Source organism: Oncorhynchus kisutch, linkage group LG29 (assembly GCF_002021735.2).
Source record: "Oncorhynchus kisutch isolate 150728-3 linkage group LG29, Okis_V2, whole genome shotgun sequence".
Lineage (NCBI taxonomy): Eukaryota > Metazoa > Chordata > Actinopteri > Salmoniformes > Salmonidae > Oncorhynchus > Oncorhynchus kisutch.
The window spans coordinates 6,919,832-6,936,963 of NC_034202.2; the positions used below are offsets into that span (position 1 = coordinate 6,919,832).

Consider the following 17,132-nt stretch of genomic DNA (forward strand, 5'->3'; position numbering starts at 1 on the left):
AAATGCCATGTCTGCCATTGTCACGTTTCCTAGAAACAGGTGAAGTTGTCAGACTTGCAGTTGGTTCATTCATATACTTCTGTCTACAGTCATCTACTTTCACACGCCCATTGAGTAGTTTATAAGCAGTGGTGGAAAAAGTACTCAATTGTCATACTTGAGGAAAAGTAAAGATACCTTAATAGAAAATGACTCAAGTAAAAGTCATCCACTTAAATACTACTTGGGTGAAGGTCTAAACGTTTTTGGTTTTAAATATACTTAAAAATTGAAAGTAAAAGTATAAATAATTTCAAATTCCTTATATTAAGGAAACCAGACGGCACAATGTTCTTGTTTTTTAAATTTATGGATAGCCAGAGGCATACTTCAACACAAAGCATTTGTGTTTAGTGAGTCCATCAGATCAGAGGCAGTAGAGGTGCCAGAGATGTTCTCTTGAGAACAGCGTGAATTGGACCATCTTCCTGTCCTGCTAAGCATTCAACATGTAACTAGTACTTTTGGGTGTCAGGGAAAATGTATGGAGTAAAAAGTACATTATTTCCTTTAGGCATGTAGTGAAGTAAAAGTCACAGTTGTCAAAAATATGAATAGTAAAGTACTAATTAAGTACTTCACACCACTGGTTATAAGGTGATTTGTAAACCAGTCAGTCTTGACACACCTTTAAAGTCGGCTGCAATAGAGCTCGCCAGTTTGTAATCCGAAAATCCGAAAATTAGTTACATATGGTTCGTTCAGCCATTCAAATGACAAAAATGTATGGGGAAAGAATTCATAAAAGGTCATGTTAACTGACTGATATTAAGCCTGTGTTAACCGCAGACATTATTTTCGGCATTTATCCCAAAACCCAATTCTTTCCTATTCATTTTCGCCATATGAATGGCTGAACGAACCAGAGGTAACTCATTTCTGGGTTTTAGGAACACAAGATGGCGTTCTCTATGTCGAACAAGCCGACTGACTAATCAAGGGTCAAACACGCCGAAGCAAAGCACTGCTGAAAAACTACTTTACCCAGAAGCACTTTGTCAATTTATGGCGGAATCTACAGAGCGTGGCTAGCTACTATCCAAATAAACAACAACAAAATGTAAGTAAATATGAACGATTTGCCTGTTTCATTGGGTCTCAGAGACAAACTATTTACGTGGGAAACTCGCTATTTTGGTCTCCTTTGACAAATTTGGTCCGTCACTGCAGTCTTAGCTCTAGTTAGCCAGCTTGCTGTTTAGCTAGCTAGGAGTAGGACGTTGCAGAGATATGGGCGCAATTTAATTTATTTGGCAGCCTAAATCAAATCAAATGTTATTTGTCACAGGCTTCGTAATCGACAGGTCTAGACTAACAGTGACATTCATACTTACGTGTCCTTTTTCAACCATGCAGAGTTAACAATTACTCATTGTCATTTCATATACAGTACTATAAGTGATTTAATGCTAACGTTACCTATTGCACTCAGCACTTGACTTATCACCTTTATCTTTAGCCAACTATAATAGTACAACAGATTCCTATGGCACTTGTGTGAATAAGTAGTCATTGATACGGCACATCTGCTTCCCAGCTAACGTTAGTGGGTAGAAGATGCTGCGCAGAAAGCCCACCCGTCTGGAGCTGAAGTTGGATGACACCGAGGAGTTTGAGAGTGTCAAGAAAGAGCTTGAGGTGAGTAGCCGCAACATCATGAATAATCTCTTTGGTATTTGCAGGTATAAAATACTATCTTGTTAGTGTATGAACAATGCAGTCCCTATTATCTTTGCAAGAAAAGCTTGATGATTAGTAGAACTTTCATGTGTCTAACTACCACCCACACTGGTTTCCTCTTTCAGAGTCGGAAGAAACAGCGAGATGAAGTGGATGTTGTTGGCGTGGCGATGTCGAGTGACATGGTGGGGGCCGGTAGTGGAACAGGGGATGGGAAGACACGGGAACAGATGATCAATGAGAGAATAGGCTACAAGCCCCATCCTAAACCCAACACCTTGCCATCGCTCTTTGGAAACCTGCAATTTTAGGTTCCTAACGGACACAGAGACCGCTAAAATGGTTGGCCCCTCCAGCATTGGTGTGTGTGGTTGGCACCGTGACTGTGCTCTTGAAATGGTCAGGGGTATTTGTTTACCTGAGAAGTGTATCCCTACAAAAAAAAGTGTACTTTGAGGATCATATTGCATTCATAAGTCTAAAGTAATGTTGCTGCATTTACCTGAAAAGTTAGGACTTGCGATGCAAAGGGTGGCCTTTTGTACAATGTAATGTTTGATGAGAGGGGTCATGTACAGTGGTTTCCCTCCTTTATTACAAACATCCATACTTGGTAGCATCTGTGGAAAGATGGATTAACTGAATGGACTTGAACTAAATCAGTCATTACTTACAATGGTTTGCTTGTCCTTTTATTTGCCTTCGATGCTGCATTATGTCAAGGACAGGAGGCTGCAACAGAATCTAACAAATACACTTCTTGAATGATACAATTTATTACTTGTTTTCTCTAAAAAGATTACAACACTATAAATATGTAGAACTATACAGACATGTTCACACCGATGCTGGGCTGGAGTGGTGGTCAGATTCCCACTTGTTTTTGGCCAATTTACTTCAACACTCCATTTGTACAGTAGACTAATATATCCTCTTTATACATTGATCCCACATGGTAAAGCAGAAACAGTTATGTTCAAGTATATACTAATGTCCCTGGCTTTATTGTAATGTAATGAGAACACGTGGCTGTTAAATCCAGTTATAGCAACTAGGAATTTGATCCCCAAGCCAGGCACAACACAATGTCACTCAGGCAACTGATAAACATTTACTACAGTCATTTATCTAAAAAAAAGTAAACCATTAACAAACTAAAAAGACATACCTAAAAGGGAAATATTTTCTCTTTTAGGTTCTACTTCATAGAAATCACCCTTCTGTCTGTAGTGTGTGGCCTAAGCACCGATGGGTCACAGAGTAGTGCAGAAATCATGTGTTACTAGGCCAGTCTGAGAAAGCACTGGATCCAGCCTCTTACTTTCCCAGAGTTATCTGCTTGTCCTTGGGACCTGAGCACTTGCTCCAATAAGGACACTAGTATCCATGTTGTGTTGACATGTGCGACTTTAAGCCTATTGAATAAACACACCAAAAGTTACTCCCAAATTATAGTGGGGAATCCCACTTCATGAAGTGATAAAGTTAACCCTTTTTAGGTTGAGGTTTTTAGGGACCTCCTTATGTACTCAGATTAGACCCAGTAATCTGTTCAACATTAATTCGTTTCTTGAAACAAGCAAATTAAAGATTTGGCCAGCAACAATTTATGATAGTGAAGATTTAGAAAGGCAGACACTTTAATTTAGATGTAAAATAATCTTCGTTGGAGGTGATACTAGCAGTAGGTGATACTAGCAGTAGGTGATACTAGCAGTAGGTGATACTAGCAGTAGGTTTGTTTGACTTGTACATATATTTCTATTTACATTGGCTTCTTAATGTGCAAGAGCCAATTGTTATTGTACATTTATGGGTTAGATCAAGCCTACTCTTAAGTGAAGAGTTATTTGTAAATACTGAGTTTTTTAAATTAATAATCCAAAATTGAACATTGCATAGCAGTGTGTATCATGATGGTTTTAAGGGTTGTCATATAATCACGTGATTATATGACAATGATCACGGGACAAACTTCTTTAAAACACTTATCAGTAGACTATGGGTCCTGTCTACAGTTGGCCTAGGCTGTCACATGTTTTCCTCCTTTAAGGCAAAGGGTTTACTAAGGCTCAGTTATACAGCCAATCTCAAGTATGACCTTTGACACCCGATGTGAGACACTGATTATGTATGACCCCCATCGGACAGTCAGATGAAATGCAGAGGACTTGGCTTCAGAATGCTTCAACTAGGGCCCAGCATTGTTCCCTGGTCAGGAGATACTATAGGCCCTATTCATATAACTACTCCCTGCTTGTACCAGCACACTGTTCTTCAAGGAGAAAGTGGTTGTAAATGTCGCAAATGATAAAAATACTGATTGAGAATGGCACGACTGGGGGAAGAGTGAATACTGATTGAGAATGGCACGACTGGGGGAAGAGTGAATACTGATTGAGAATGGCACGACTGGGGGAAGAGTGAACGTTCAGCTCTTTTGACAGAGACGTGGAGATTGAGACAGGAGGCGTAAGAATGTGGAATTACAAACATTGCGTTACGGTGACATGGGTAGTCTTAGCGCTACCAATAGGACAGACGGTCACAAATGTAAAAGCTCATGGTCATAATTCAGATTTACCATCAAGCTTTAGTGTGACAAAGTGAACTGTCCAAATGTGATACATGCAACAAACAAAAAAACGATGCATGATGATGGGGATTGAAAGGAGAATGCCTGTGTGTGTGTTTTACGTGTGTGGTAGGATGAATAGACCAGATGGGGGTGTCAGTGACAGTGTTCGGTAATGTCAACAACCACAGCCTTTTTCCAGCTGAATAAGAAGTATCCCACCCCGGCCCCCGCTGCCACGGCGATACACAGGTAAGCGTTGTAGGTCATGAAGACCAACATAAGGAAGTAGCTGACCATCACCTGGATGATGTGTAACACCGTCTGCAGCAAGTGGGACAGACTCAGCATCCGCTGGCTGCAGGGGAGAGAGAGAAGTTAACAGGAATATTAAGAGAGTCATGTTTTCAATCAATTCATTCACAGCACTCTGCAAGTCGGGTGTTAGTGGCTACTTAGGCATTTTTAAATTCCTGTTATGGCTACAACGTTCCCCACAAACAGTAAGGCAGGGCAGCAGGTAGCCTAGTGGTTCGAGCATTGAGCCAGTCTACAAGTGTGTCTCAGGGAGAGTTGGGATATGCAAAAAAAAACACATTTACAATTCACACATGCGTATTAATACACACGTGTACATGTGTGAAATGGGACAAATAAGCTTCAAAATGTCCTACTAAAAGTTAACGTGGAGCCAGTAGCCCTTTTTGGCTGCCACGTCTAGAAGTCTCACATTTGGGGTATAAATCGGAACACTTCACTGCAATACTGTGTGTCCGTTTAGTGAGGAGGCCTGTTGCATATTTGGTCTCACTCACCCTACAGTCTTGTGGGTCTCCATGAGCATGGTACCGTCTGCTCCTGGGACAGGCATGGAGTTATAGCGCACGTTGACCTGGTTCCTCCTCAACAGGAACTCCCTGCCGATCTTCAGCCCCTCGTAGAGCACAGCCAGCAGGAAACAACCAATGCAGGCCCCTGCCATCTCTGAGAGGAGACATGATTGAGATGTTAATGTTGGTTAGATATAAACTTATTTTTGGGGATAATAATGAACCGGTAATGGCCATAAAATACTTTTTGCACTACATTTCAAGTCAACAAATGCATCCTGGAAAACACACACACTCTTACCTCCAGGTGTGTTGATGACAAGACCGGCAAACAGCAGCTCCACGTTTGTGTAGCCAAAGTAGAAGGTCATTTGCTTCAGAAGAGGAATAGAAAACAAATTGTGTCACACACCTACAGAGCCAAGGGGTTTAGTGATTCAGCTCACACACAGCAGAGAGAAATGTCAAGCAGGCCGTTTGAATTAAGAGAGTTTAAAACCATTCATCTTAAATCAGATTAGCAACTTTGGTGGTGGAAAGTGCAGTGACAGGGTGCCAAGCCTAAGTAAATCCCACACTGTAACAGAGAGAAATTAGTGTGTGATATATATTTTGAGTGCCAGGCCCACTCACCATCATCATCATTCCTCCTGCACTGTGTACTGCTCCATCCCCATGGGAGTCTGTCCCCGTGGGAGGAGCCATGGTGCCGTGGTCGTGGTGATCATGGTGCATGTCCATGTTCATCTGTACTGTAGGACTGCAAGAACCAGGAAATACAGAGACAAAATACACATCAGTCACACACACACACAATTATTTGTCCACGTTAGGTGGCTTTTGTGGTAGGTATTTGGCAGTGCCAAAGGTGTTCAGAAAATTATTGTGAAGCCAAGACGGAAAAAGACATCAAGCCAAAAATAAACAAACAAACCCCACCCCAAAATGTTCACTAAAAATAAATTAGGCACTGAGCATATTTAAGGTCTGCTGAGCCCAAACTTGAACGTAGTGAAAATTCTGTGCAACTTCCATCACACGTATACTGTGAACACGGAGGCTGTACCTGCTTTAAGTTACAGTTTTAACAAGTGGCCAAGTAGGCTACTGTGGCTATTTGATCATAATGTAGACCTACCAGAGTGGCCTACCATCAAAATAATGGAGAAAATGCATCCCATAACATTTTAACATGGAAATAGCTGTTCTATCATCCAGCCTACAGTAGCAGCCAATGTGTGTTCAATGTAAGCCTATATTCCTTGAGATGTATGTAAAAAAAAACATGCAAGGCTTGACATTAACCTGTTTATCCACTTGTCCAATAGACAAGGAGGTGACTGAAAATGTGTTGTTTGACACAAGAAAGCACTTTACAAAATAAAATGCATTATTATGCCCATTCCATTATTACAGAGAATCAGACAAATTATGCTACCTGCTGCCTATAGAGTACCAGAGCAGAAGTCATAATACCCATAAAACCATGCAGTCAAATAAGGAAATGGGTCTAATCTTTTTTCCAACATTCATTTTTCCTATAGGGGATTTTTAGAAACACTTAAAATAAGGGCTGCGTTTCGTGTAGGTTTACCCTAGCGTGATGTTTTGATAACCATGTAAATCTCTCTAGGACAAGGTGATTTATATCAACATAGTTCCCTGTATTTATCCCCCAAAATTGAAATGCTAATAAGCTGCTAATGTGGCTATAATAAAGAACTACAAATGCCATGATCTGGATGCGACAGCCTGATTTGAGGCAAAGGTAAGAATCTCTGGATTAACTATGTAAAGTTAGCTACATTTTGTAATTAATAAATTGGCTACATTTCTTTAACAGTACAATTCTGTGAACTGTCTTGTGTACGTTTTAAATTGACACAATACCTGTTAGCAAAGGTGTCAGCTAGAGATGACATGCAGGAGCTTGTAGGGATTTGTAGTCTTGTAATGATGTCTACTTTGATGCCAATTAGCATTTTCGGAAGTAAATATAGACGAATATATTGATAAAAGTCCACCATGTCCAAGGGAGATTTACATGTTATCAAAACATCATGCCAGGGTAAGCCTACAGGAAACACAGCCCTTATTTCAAGTCAAGTTCAATCTCGTGCTTCTCTCTGTGGGCTGATATTTCCTCTGCACAGCAGTCCCGGGGAGCTGCGCAGCACCCAAACACACACACAGCTTAGAGGGAACACTGCCCCACCCTTATCAGCACAGTGTAGGACTCATGCTTATTATTGTCCAAGAAAAATGCATAGTGTGCAGGTGTAGGCCTGCACGTCGAATTTAGGTCCTCTCAAACCAAATTTTCCAGATTTGTAAGGACACCGGTCCGTGTTTGACTCTGTGAGCTTAAAGAGGGATGAAGTGGGTAATCACTCAGAATTGGAGTAGCCTGGTTCTTGGCTTGGCACCATGCCACTAGCCTGAGGACAAGCCCCAGATCCTCTCTAATGCTCCTTGGTTAGCACCGATTAACAAGTTAGGCCCATAATTAAAACGAGTCAGTCAAAGACTCCAACGTACCCAGTGTTATTGCTATGGAGAGACGGTGATGGCGTGACTCAGCTGAGAGGTGTTTTAACCATGAACCTCAACCTACTGTACTGAACCCACTGGTGGCCGGGGTCTATTGTAAACGCTGATTGAAACAGTTTTCTTGGACATCAAGTACGTGCAAAAGGAAGCACAGTACCCAGACCATAAACGTTTATAGGTCAAGAGGACGATTACAGCGTTGCCATTTTGTAATCGAGTTATTGATAATGCAATTACAATAGTTAGGCTAATTATAGTTGCGTTTGTTGGATCTGAAGCCTAAATTGAGGAAAAAACAGACACGCATTAGGCTACAGATAGAACTGTGAAGCCAGTTCGGACCAGTGTGTGCCAAGGCTATTTCATACACGGCTTCAGGTTACATCTAAATCTAGTAGACAGGTCACCTTGAAAATCACCTTCACTCCCTACTTAAGAAAGAGAGCAATCATTCGAAGAGGAAGAATTAGCCACTTGAGTCGAGAGCACCATCAGGACCCTTACTAATCTAATGTCTAAACAACCCAAGGCCACATCCGTAAAAACTGCTTTTATAACACAATAAATGCCCACTTAAAATGGACAATGTCAATTAGAGAAACACAAGATATATGAAAAAGGTCTGGAACACCCAGAGGGGGAAACCAATGACATCAGCGGACAAGGAAAAACAGACATCGAGAATCTAAATGAAGACAAAAACCACATCTTTTAAACTGCTGGTTTCCAGTCAAAACATCTGTTGCCTCATATTGTTCTGCTCTGCTAGACTCAGTTACTACCACAGCGAGAAGTTAGCCATTACACAAACATACAGGGCCTTCGGAAAGTATTCAGACCCCCTGACTTTTCCACATTTTGTTACGTTACGTTAAAATTTATTTAAAAAATTTAAAAAAGATTCTCAGCAATCTACACATAATACCCCATAATGACAAAGCGTAAAAATGTTTGCAGAAATGTTTGCAAATTTATTTTAAAAAACAGAAATACCTTATTTACATACACTACCGTTCAAAAGTTTGGGGGTCATTTAGAAATACTTTTGATTTTGAAAGAAAAGCATTTTTTTTGTCCATTAAAATAACATGAAATTGATCAGAAATACAGTATAGACAATATTAATGTTGTAAATTACTATTGTAACTGGGAACGGCTGATTTTTTATGGAATATCTACATAGGCGTACAGAGGCCCATTATCAGTAACCATCACTCCTGTGTTCCAATGGCACATTGTGTTAGCTTATCCAAGTTGATCATTTTAAAAGGCTAATTGATCATTAGAAAACCCTTTTGCAATTATGTTAGCACAGCTGAAAACTGTTGTGCTAATTAAAGAAGCAATAAAACTGGCCTTCTTTAGACTAGTTGAGTATCTGGAGCATCAGCATTTGTGGGTTCGATTACAGGCTCAAAATGGCCAGAAACAAAGGAATTTCTTCTGAAACTCATCAGTCTATTCTTGTTCTGAGAAATGAAGGCTATTCCATGCGAGAAATTGCCAAGAAACTGAAGATCTTGTACAACGCGGTGTACTACTCCCTTCACAGAACAGGGCAAACTTTCTTTAACCAGAATAGAAAGAGGAGTGGGAGACCCCGGTGCACAATTGAGCAAGAGGACAAGTACATTACAGTGTCTAATTTGAGAAACAGACGCCTCACAAGTCCTCAACTGGAAGCTTCATTAAATAGTACCCGCAAAACACCAGTCTCAACGTCAACAGTGAATAGGCAACTCTGGGATGCTGGCCTTCTAGGCAGAATTCCTCTGTCCAGTGTGTGTTTTTTGCCCATCTTAATCTTTTCTTTTTATTGGCCAGTCTGAGATATGGCTTTTTCTTTGCAACTCTGCTTCTCAAACTAGACACTAATGTACTTGTCCTCGTGCTCAGTTGTGCACCTCCCACTCCTAGGCAATTAAGGTCACAGTTATGAAAACCTAGGACCCTAAAGAGGCCTTTCAACTGACTCTGGAAAAACACCAAAAGAAAGATGCCCAGGGTCCCTGCTCTTTTGCGTGAACATGCCGGAGGCATGAGGACTGCAGATGTGGCAGACCACATGTAACAACACCTGCACAGGATCGGTACATCTGAACATCACACCTGCGGGACAGGTACAGGATGGCAACAATAACTGCCCGAGTTACACCAGGCACGCACAATCCCTCCATCAGTGCTCAGACTGTCCGTAATAGGCTGAGAGAGGCTAGATTGAGGGTTTGTAGGCCTGTTGTAAGGCAGGTCCTCACCAGACATCACCGGCAACAACGTTGCCTATGGGCACAAACCCACCGTCGTTAGACCAGACAAGACTGGCAAAAAGTTATCTTCACTGACAAGTCGCAGTTTTGTCTCACCAGAGGTGACTGTCGGATTTGAGTTTATCGTCAAAGGAATGAGCGTTACACCGAGGCCTGTAATCTGGAGCGCGATCGATTTTGAGTTGGAGGGTCCGTCATGGTCTGGGGCGGTGTGTCGCAGCATCATCGCACTGGGCTTGTCATTGCAGGCAATCTCAATGCTGTGCGTTACAGGGAAGACATCCTCCTTCCTCATGTGGCACCCTTCCTGCAGGCTCATCCTGACATGACCCTCCAGCATGACAATGCCACCAGCCATACTGCTCGATCTGTGCATGATTTCCTGCAAGACAGGAATGTCAGTGTTCTGCCATGGCCAGCGAAGAGCCAGGATCTCAACCCCATTGAGCATGTCTGGGAACTTGCAGGTGCCTTGGTGGAAGAGTCGGGTAACATCTCACAGCAAGAACTGGCAAATCTGGTGGTCCATGAGGAGGAGATGAACTGCAGTACTTAATGCAGCTGGTGGCCACACCTGAAAGTGACTGTTACTTTTGATTTTGACCCTCCCTTTGTTAATAAGGGACACATTATTCCATTTCTGTTAGTCACATGTCTGTGGAACTTGTTCAGTTTATGTCTCAGTTGTTAAATCTTATGTTCATACAAACATTTACACATGTGAAGTTTGCTGAAAATAAACGCAGTTGACAGTGAGAGGACATTTCTTTTTTGCTGAGTTTATATGGAGGATACAACCATCCCAGCTCTGCAGATTTTGCTGCAAAGAGAATCATTAGATCATTTATTTTGGTACTGCCCATATGTAGCTTGTTTTTGGTTGCAGGTTCAGGAATGGCTGAAGAAGAAAAAAAATCACAACATTTACTTAAATCTATCTTTGCAAATAGCACTGCTGGGTGACTTGAAAAGCCATGGTTAGTCGATCAATAATATAATAGTGCTTTTAGTAAAGGTGTTCATCTTTCATTTAGAATCTGTGGAAATTTGAGAATATAAAGGTTCAGAACTTATGTGAAACAGCACAGCAGAAATAAGTCAAGACTGGATCGTTTTTAGGGGTTGAGGGTGGCTGAAGGATGAAAAAATAATTAAGTGAACCAATATAAAAATGTACCGTGTCCGTAAAATGGATTTAGTATGTATAAGCTGGAAGTAGATGCCTAAGTATAGTTGTCCTTGGATTACTCCAATTGGGGGAGGGGAGGGTTAGGTAAAATAAATAAAAAATATATAAATGTTTAAAAAATATTTTTGGGGGATTGGAAATTATGCCAAAAATGACATTGATAGAACCCAGTATCTATCTGCAAAATTAAAGCTGATCTAGCCCCTTCAATAAAAAAAACAACGTGATCACCATATAGATGTGACTCACATTAGAAACGACTGCTCTCAAAGTACTGTGGACAAAAGCCTAAACCCCGCATATATTCGCCTAATCGGGTTGACCTACACATAAAAACAGGAAACATATAATTAACAGAGTCCATGCTTTTCCCCCCAGAACAGTCAGACTGTAGAAGTAAAACAGCTGGAATCCATTTCATAACAAGGAACATGTATATCATTAAACGGTAGCCTAAACATTCTTGATTCGGCCATTTATATGAAATAGTTTCATTCCAGATAAAATTGGGTGAGATTATAAAACTTACCCAAATGTCTCACCACATTACAACTTACCCAAATGTCTCTGTTACAGCCAAATCAATGACAAGATACTTGTCAATATGTGTGTGTTCATGCAACCTATCAATGCGTACAGGTGTGTAGTCTGATCCTGTGTGTGCTCTCCTGCTTGAGTCTGGGAAAGTGACTGCGTGTTGTGCAATAAGCTGCTCTCTCTCATGACTGCCCTCCTCATGTGACTGTTCATCTGCCTCTCATTTCCTCTGATCCAGCCAATCACATGGGTTTGCACCCCCCCCCCACCCAAATGAGGAAAAGAGACATTTCAAAAGCAAATACTTTAAACACATCCAAAACATACCCTACAAGTGCTGGACAAAACATAACATTAGCTGACGAAATAATGGGACGTCCACTCACTTATTTGTTTGCTGCTCAGACAATCTTTTATACTTCATAAAACTGTCCTTTGACCAGACAAACAGTCAGGACCAAACAGTGTTCATCCGTGTTTGGTAAAACCCACATAAGCTAGCCGATACAGTAACACAAGAACACTTTCCTGATCAAAATAATTGATCATAAACTGAATGCTGATGCACAGACCACAACTAATGATGCCATTTCCTGTGCTTGGGTCCATGTACAGGGAATTGTTAATCATTAGACTTTATGGCGACCAATCGGAGACAAAGATCAAGGAAAATGGATACAGGGAAGAATACAATGCCTTTAGAAAGTATACACACCCCTTGACTTTTTCCTGATTTTGTTGTTTTACAAAGTGGGAATAAAATGTATTTAATAGAAATTTTTGGTCAACGATCTACATAAAATACTCTGTAATGTCAAAGTGGAAGAAAAATGCGAGGCATTGGAAAAACCTCCATGGTCTTTGTGGTTGAATCTGTGCTAGAAATTCACTTGTCGATTGCGGGGCCTTACAGATAATTGTATGTGAGACAGATGGGGTATCGTTCAAAAACCACATTAACCACTATTACTGAACACCGAATGAGTCCATGCAACTTATGTGATTTGTTAACCAAATGTTTTACTCCTGAACTCCTGACAATATGGGGTATTGTGTGTAGATCAGTAACACCTCAACTTTAAGCAATGTAACAACAAAATGTGGGAAAAGTACGTTTTTCTATTTGACCTTTATTTAACAAGGCAAGTCAGTTAAGAATAAATTCTTATTTTCAAAGATGCCCTAGGAACAGTGGGTTAACTGCCATGTTCAGGGGCAGAATGACAGATTTTTACCTTGTCAGCTCGGAGATTTGATCTTGCAACCTTTCGCTTACTAGTCCAACGCTCTAACCACTAGGCTACCTGCAGCCAAATTGTTTCTGAAGGCACTGTACATGTAATGCACTTGCACCTTTAGTCTAAAAGGAGTTAGTGTGACTGTGATAGAACAGTCCGACCTCCAGCTTTGTGGAACATGACGTAAAAGTGCATGTCAAGTCAAGGCCGATGTAGGCCTATTATATGAAAGCCAAAGGCGCTGATAAAACGTACTCATAATCATCATCCCCAACGATTAAAGTGACTGAAGCAATGATGAAATATTCAGTAAATAGCACAATGTACAACATTACGGAACGGAAAATAGCATCAACAACCACTGACCAACAAAACATTCCATGATTGTGCAACTCAAACACTGTGATTAGAGGTCAGAGGTGATGATTACTCAGTGAAGCCTACTATTTACTCAACAGTTTGTGTGTGTTTGTGTGTGTGTGTGTGTGTGTGTGTGTGTGTGTGTGTGTGTGTGTGTGTGTGTGTGTGTGTGTGTGTGTGTGTGTGTGTGTGTGTGTGTGTGTGTGTGTGTGTGTGTGTGTGTGTGTGTGTGTGTGTGTGTACTGTAGCTTTGTTCAGAGAGCGAGATTAACTTTCTTCAGCTCTTGCCTTTAGTAAAAGCTGCATCCTCAAGTTCAGTACCTTGATGGAACAAAGACAAGCTGAGTAGAGAAGACAATGTTCAAAACCATTCTGTGCCTGCGTCTGTCAATGTGGCAACATGCCATTTGGAAAGGTCTGCCTAACTCACTAATCACTTCAGTGGACAGTAAAGATAACCCTTGACCTGCAATTTGAAAGTGTGCAATTAATCAGTCTTATCTAAATAAATACTGTACCATATCACCATCAATGACCCTAACTGGCCTCACCTGATCATATAGACCTAAGCCTAATCAGTTCACATTTAAAAGTACACCACCGACCTAATTTGCTACATAATTGCCAGACTTTAAAACATTCCTAATGAATGCACAAGACCTGTAGTACCTGATGCAAATACAGTACAATAAAGGGTACACAGGCTAGCTAAGAGTGTACAATGGCAAAGTTAGCCTACTTTCCACCTTTTAAAACAAGGTACAATTGTTGAGGTACAATAACCAAAAGGTTTTCAATTCAAACTTCAAACTTGAATTTCTCCATTAGATTCAGATCACACTCTCATCAATCCATCTTTGATTTACAGGTGTTGTTTAAGCCTTGTTTTATTTTACCCGTCATGTCTGTGTTATCAATCCACTGCTTTCCATTCATGGAATGTTGTATGTGACTAGGGATTGGGCGGTCACCAGATTTGCATACCGTTCCTGTAGCATCCCGGGGTATACTGTATTACTGGCAGTGGACACAAGGGGCGCTATTACTTTTCAAGTGAAAAAAAAAACGAATTTAGGCTGCAGGCATCTTGACCCAGGAGGGGATTGATTTTCTCTACTGTAACTATGACGCCATTTCAATCAATAACAAAGATCAAAACAATTACTAACAATCCACTTCAATTTTTAAGGTGGTCAGTTAAGCTTGGCAGAGGTCAGACAAGTTGTATTCAAATACACTTGGTCCCTGCTGCCTCCATCATCAACTAGCCTAAGTATAAGTCTGTCTGTAAAGTAAACCGGTTGTTGAGAATGAAAACCCTTACCAGGCAAACAAGGTTCAGTCATGTAGGAGTGATGCCAAAGGGAAGGAGGGCCAACTATAGCAGCATAGCTGGAGGACAGCCTGGCCCATTGGATACTGTCACTGTCCTCCTGATACATAAAGACAATTGGGCACTGTTTCACTCAGACCCACTCATAAACATTCCTCCCATTCACATATCTGAGAGTAAATTAAAATATAACAAAGTCAGTTAACTATGAGTGACCCTGTTATTCCCCGAGCAGTTGAACTGAAAGCGAAATCCAAAATATGGGTAAAGCAGATCTTTAAAACAGCATCTAAGTCACATAGATTTTTGTGCATTGGGGTTCAAGTCTTGTGGCAGAGTTTGCCGTGGCTGTTGAGTGCCACTCAATAGCAGACTTCCCACAATAAGATCAGTGAGCACCGACCATTTGAGAGACAAAAGTTCCATACATTTCTTGTGGTTGACCAGCCTCTACCATTTTTTTATGCACTTTTGGATCGACATAAATAATGATCACCAGGTCATGGAACTTTCTGGCTCTAAAAAAATCTGTTATAAAGGGGATAACTGTGACAGGTAATGTGTTCCAAGCTGTAATTAGCTGTGAAAAGAGTATAAAAGGACTGAGGTACAATTGGTTCTGTTTCAGCATCATCATCAATGCTCAACACAATGCTCAAAAATGCACAAAAGGCTGCAATTGAAATAGCTTGAAAAAAACTATTATTTTGCATAATTTGTAGCTTAATTTCTAGTTGTGGAATAGGTATGACATTGGAATAGGGAATATTGCATGTTTGTGCTTTATGACAAGTTAATGAGCATGACAATGTGATAGATATTGATAGCTTACTTGTTTCGCAATATGAGAGTACGATGCAAAAGAGCAAAGTAAAACCTTGAGGTAGTGGAGAGAGACTAAGATCAATGAGTCTTTGGCAACAAAGTAGAATTTTGTGTACTGTAGCAAATACAAAAGCCAAGTGTTTCTCGACAATAACTGACCGTCTGAATAGTATAATTATAGTCAAAGGCTATAATAAAACTAGCTGTATGGGGTTGTCTTTAAAAAAAAAGTATATATATATATATAAATAAATAAATAAAAATGGGATCTCGAACATATGCACATTTGTTTGAAATTATGAGATGGCTCAAGTTGCATAATACCAAAAAAACGACATTTGCTAACTAATGAACTAGAAAGTCGAGGTACTTGCTAGCCAACTAGCTTATCTAGTAGCTAGAGGTCAAACAAGTCCAAAAGAACGATACAGTTTAACTTAGTCTAGGAAAGCACGCACACGCTTACCTCACAATATAGATAACACGGTGGCAGCAACGTCGACAGTACAGTACGTTTAGAAACGCTGTGGTTCTAGCGTGATTTTCTTGGGCCAAGATAACTCACAACCTAATCATTAACTATGAGCTTTCAAATGAACTTTCAGACTCCCGTTTATTCTACTGGCAAAACGCCGAAAGCACAGCAAGCCTGACATTTGACAATGCAGGAAAATGTTGACGTAGCACGGATGTTTTCATGTAGTAGCTCATCAGGCGACCCGTTCAGGGTAGGCACTTCCGCCGCCACATGGCAGCCCGTAAGCCTACATAACGCCTTATAACATCCCTGTGTGTATTTTACATTTACTGTTGCCCTCAAAATAACACCGAATTTAATTTTTTATTCACAGATATTCTCAGAAAATGTATGTATTTTCGTGGTGGTCTCTTCACTGGCTGGGTTGGATGGCAACCTGGTCTCAGAGTATTTCGTATTATTCTGTATGTAAATCTGAGACACTCCATTTAGTCTGATGTGTTACGTTTCATATGGCATGTATTAATTTGTCGAAGTTTCAAATTCTAGCTGTCTGGCTAACGTTAGGTTAAGGGTTAGCTAACATAATACGTAGGTGCAAAGTAGGTAAGTGGTTGAAAATCTGCTAATTAGCTAAAAAGCTTAAATTGTCCAGAAAGAGATACGAATTTACAATCGTTGGGTTGCTATTCGTTTGCATTGTACACCCACTCAGTTTTTTCCTCACGTAACCATCTGTTTTATGAAACGCAACATATTATACTATTTTACAAATCCGGATTTCCTTTTACTATGTTACGTCTAGTCTAGAGACCAGGCTGCGTCACTCCACATTTTAAATTACCTCATTTTAACAAATATATATGATGAGAATAATTTCAAGTACTAATATTAGTACCGCTGGCCTACTGTTTGATGAAACAAGCGTTCTTAAACCAGAGACATAACATTGTGAGACTTCCGGGAATGCCTGCGAAACAGACCAAGCAGACAGATCAGGCCTGGGATTGAGAAGTAAATGTGCGCGTTTTTCGTGATAAACCGACTGTAGACGTAAATCAACGAGTAAAGTCAGGGAGGTACATATTTATGCACTGACAGTTTGCTATCTGACAACTTCTGTTTTTTTCTTCTATGAAACGTTAAATGTCAGACATGGAATTCGCCGTTGTTATTGCCGATGAAGTGGATGCCATCGAAATTCCACTTCTCCTACACGAAGCTGAACATG

At 40.5% G+C, this 17,132-nt stretch overlaps 2 protein-coding genes across 5 annotated transcripts; one reads left to right on the top strand and one right to left on the bottom strand.

Annotated features, from left to right (window-relative positions):
• Positions 1–660: 660 nt before the first annotated feature.
• Positions 661–3,621, top strand: cdc26 (cell division cycle 26 homolog). The gene is made up of 3 exons (XM_020465998.2): positions 661–1,099; positions 1,577–1,677; positions 1,845–3,621. The coding sequence occupies exons 2-3, from the start codon at positions 1,597–1,599 to the stop codon at positions 2,028–2,030; spliced, it is 267 nt and encodes an 88-aa protein (XP_020321587.1). The 5' UTR covers positions 661–1,099; positions 1,577–1,596; the 3' UTR covers positions 2,031–3,621.
• On the bottom strand, positions 2,390–16,153 carry slc31a1 (solute carrier family 31 member 1). Of its 4 annotated transcripts, none has more exons than XM_020465997.2 (6): positions 15,890–16,094; positions 14,590–14,698; positions 5,758–5,884; positions 5,426–5,498; positions 5,110–5,278; positions 2,396–4,652 (listed from the first exon to the last, which is right to left on the bottom strand). In XM_020465997.2, exons 3-6 carry the CDS (start codon positions 5,869–5,871, stop codon positions 4,451–4,453), a joined length of 558 nt encoding a protein of 185 aa, XP_020321586.1. In that variant the 5' UTR covers positions 5,872–5,884; positions 14,590–14,698; positions 15,890–16,094; the 3' UTR covers positions 2,396–4,450. The 4 variants fall into 4 exon arrangements, with proteins under 4 accessions (XP_020321583.1, XP_020321586.1, XP_020321585.1 ...); XM_020465996.2 differs by lacking the exons at positions 14,590–14,698; positions 15,890–16,094 and adding exons at positions 11,380–11,453; positions 11,688–11,851; XM_020465994.2 differs by lacking the exons at positions 14,590–14,698; positions 15,890–16,094 and adding an exon at positions 11,688–11,866 and having other exon boundaries at positions 2,390–4,652.
• Between the last annotated feature and the right edge of the window lie 979 nt (positions 16,154–17,132).

Coding starts and splice junctions, on each gene's coding strand:
- slc31a1 (XM_020465994.2), bottom strand. CDS start 5,871: ATGAACATGGACATGCACCATGATCACCACGACCACGGCACCATGGCT. Junction 5,499..5,757: donor CAGGAGGAATGATGATGATG/GTGAGTGGGCCT, acceptor CCTCTTCTGAAG/CAAATGACCTTCTACTTTGG. Junction 5,279..5,425: donor TGTCATCAACACACCTGGAG/GTAAGAGTGTGT, acceptor GTCTCCTCTCAG/AGATGGCAGGGGCCTGCATT.
- cdc26 (XM_020465998.2), top strand. CDS start 1,597: ATGCTGCGCAGAAAGCCCACCCGTCTGGAGCTGAAGTTGGATGACACC. Junction 1,678..1,844: donor GTGTCAAGAAAGAGCTTGAG/GTGAGTAGCCGC, acceptor TTCCTCTTTCAG/AGTCGGAAGAAACAGCGAGA.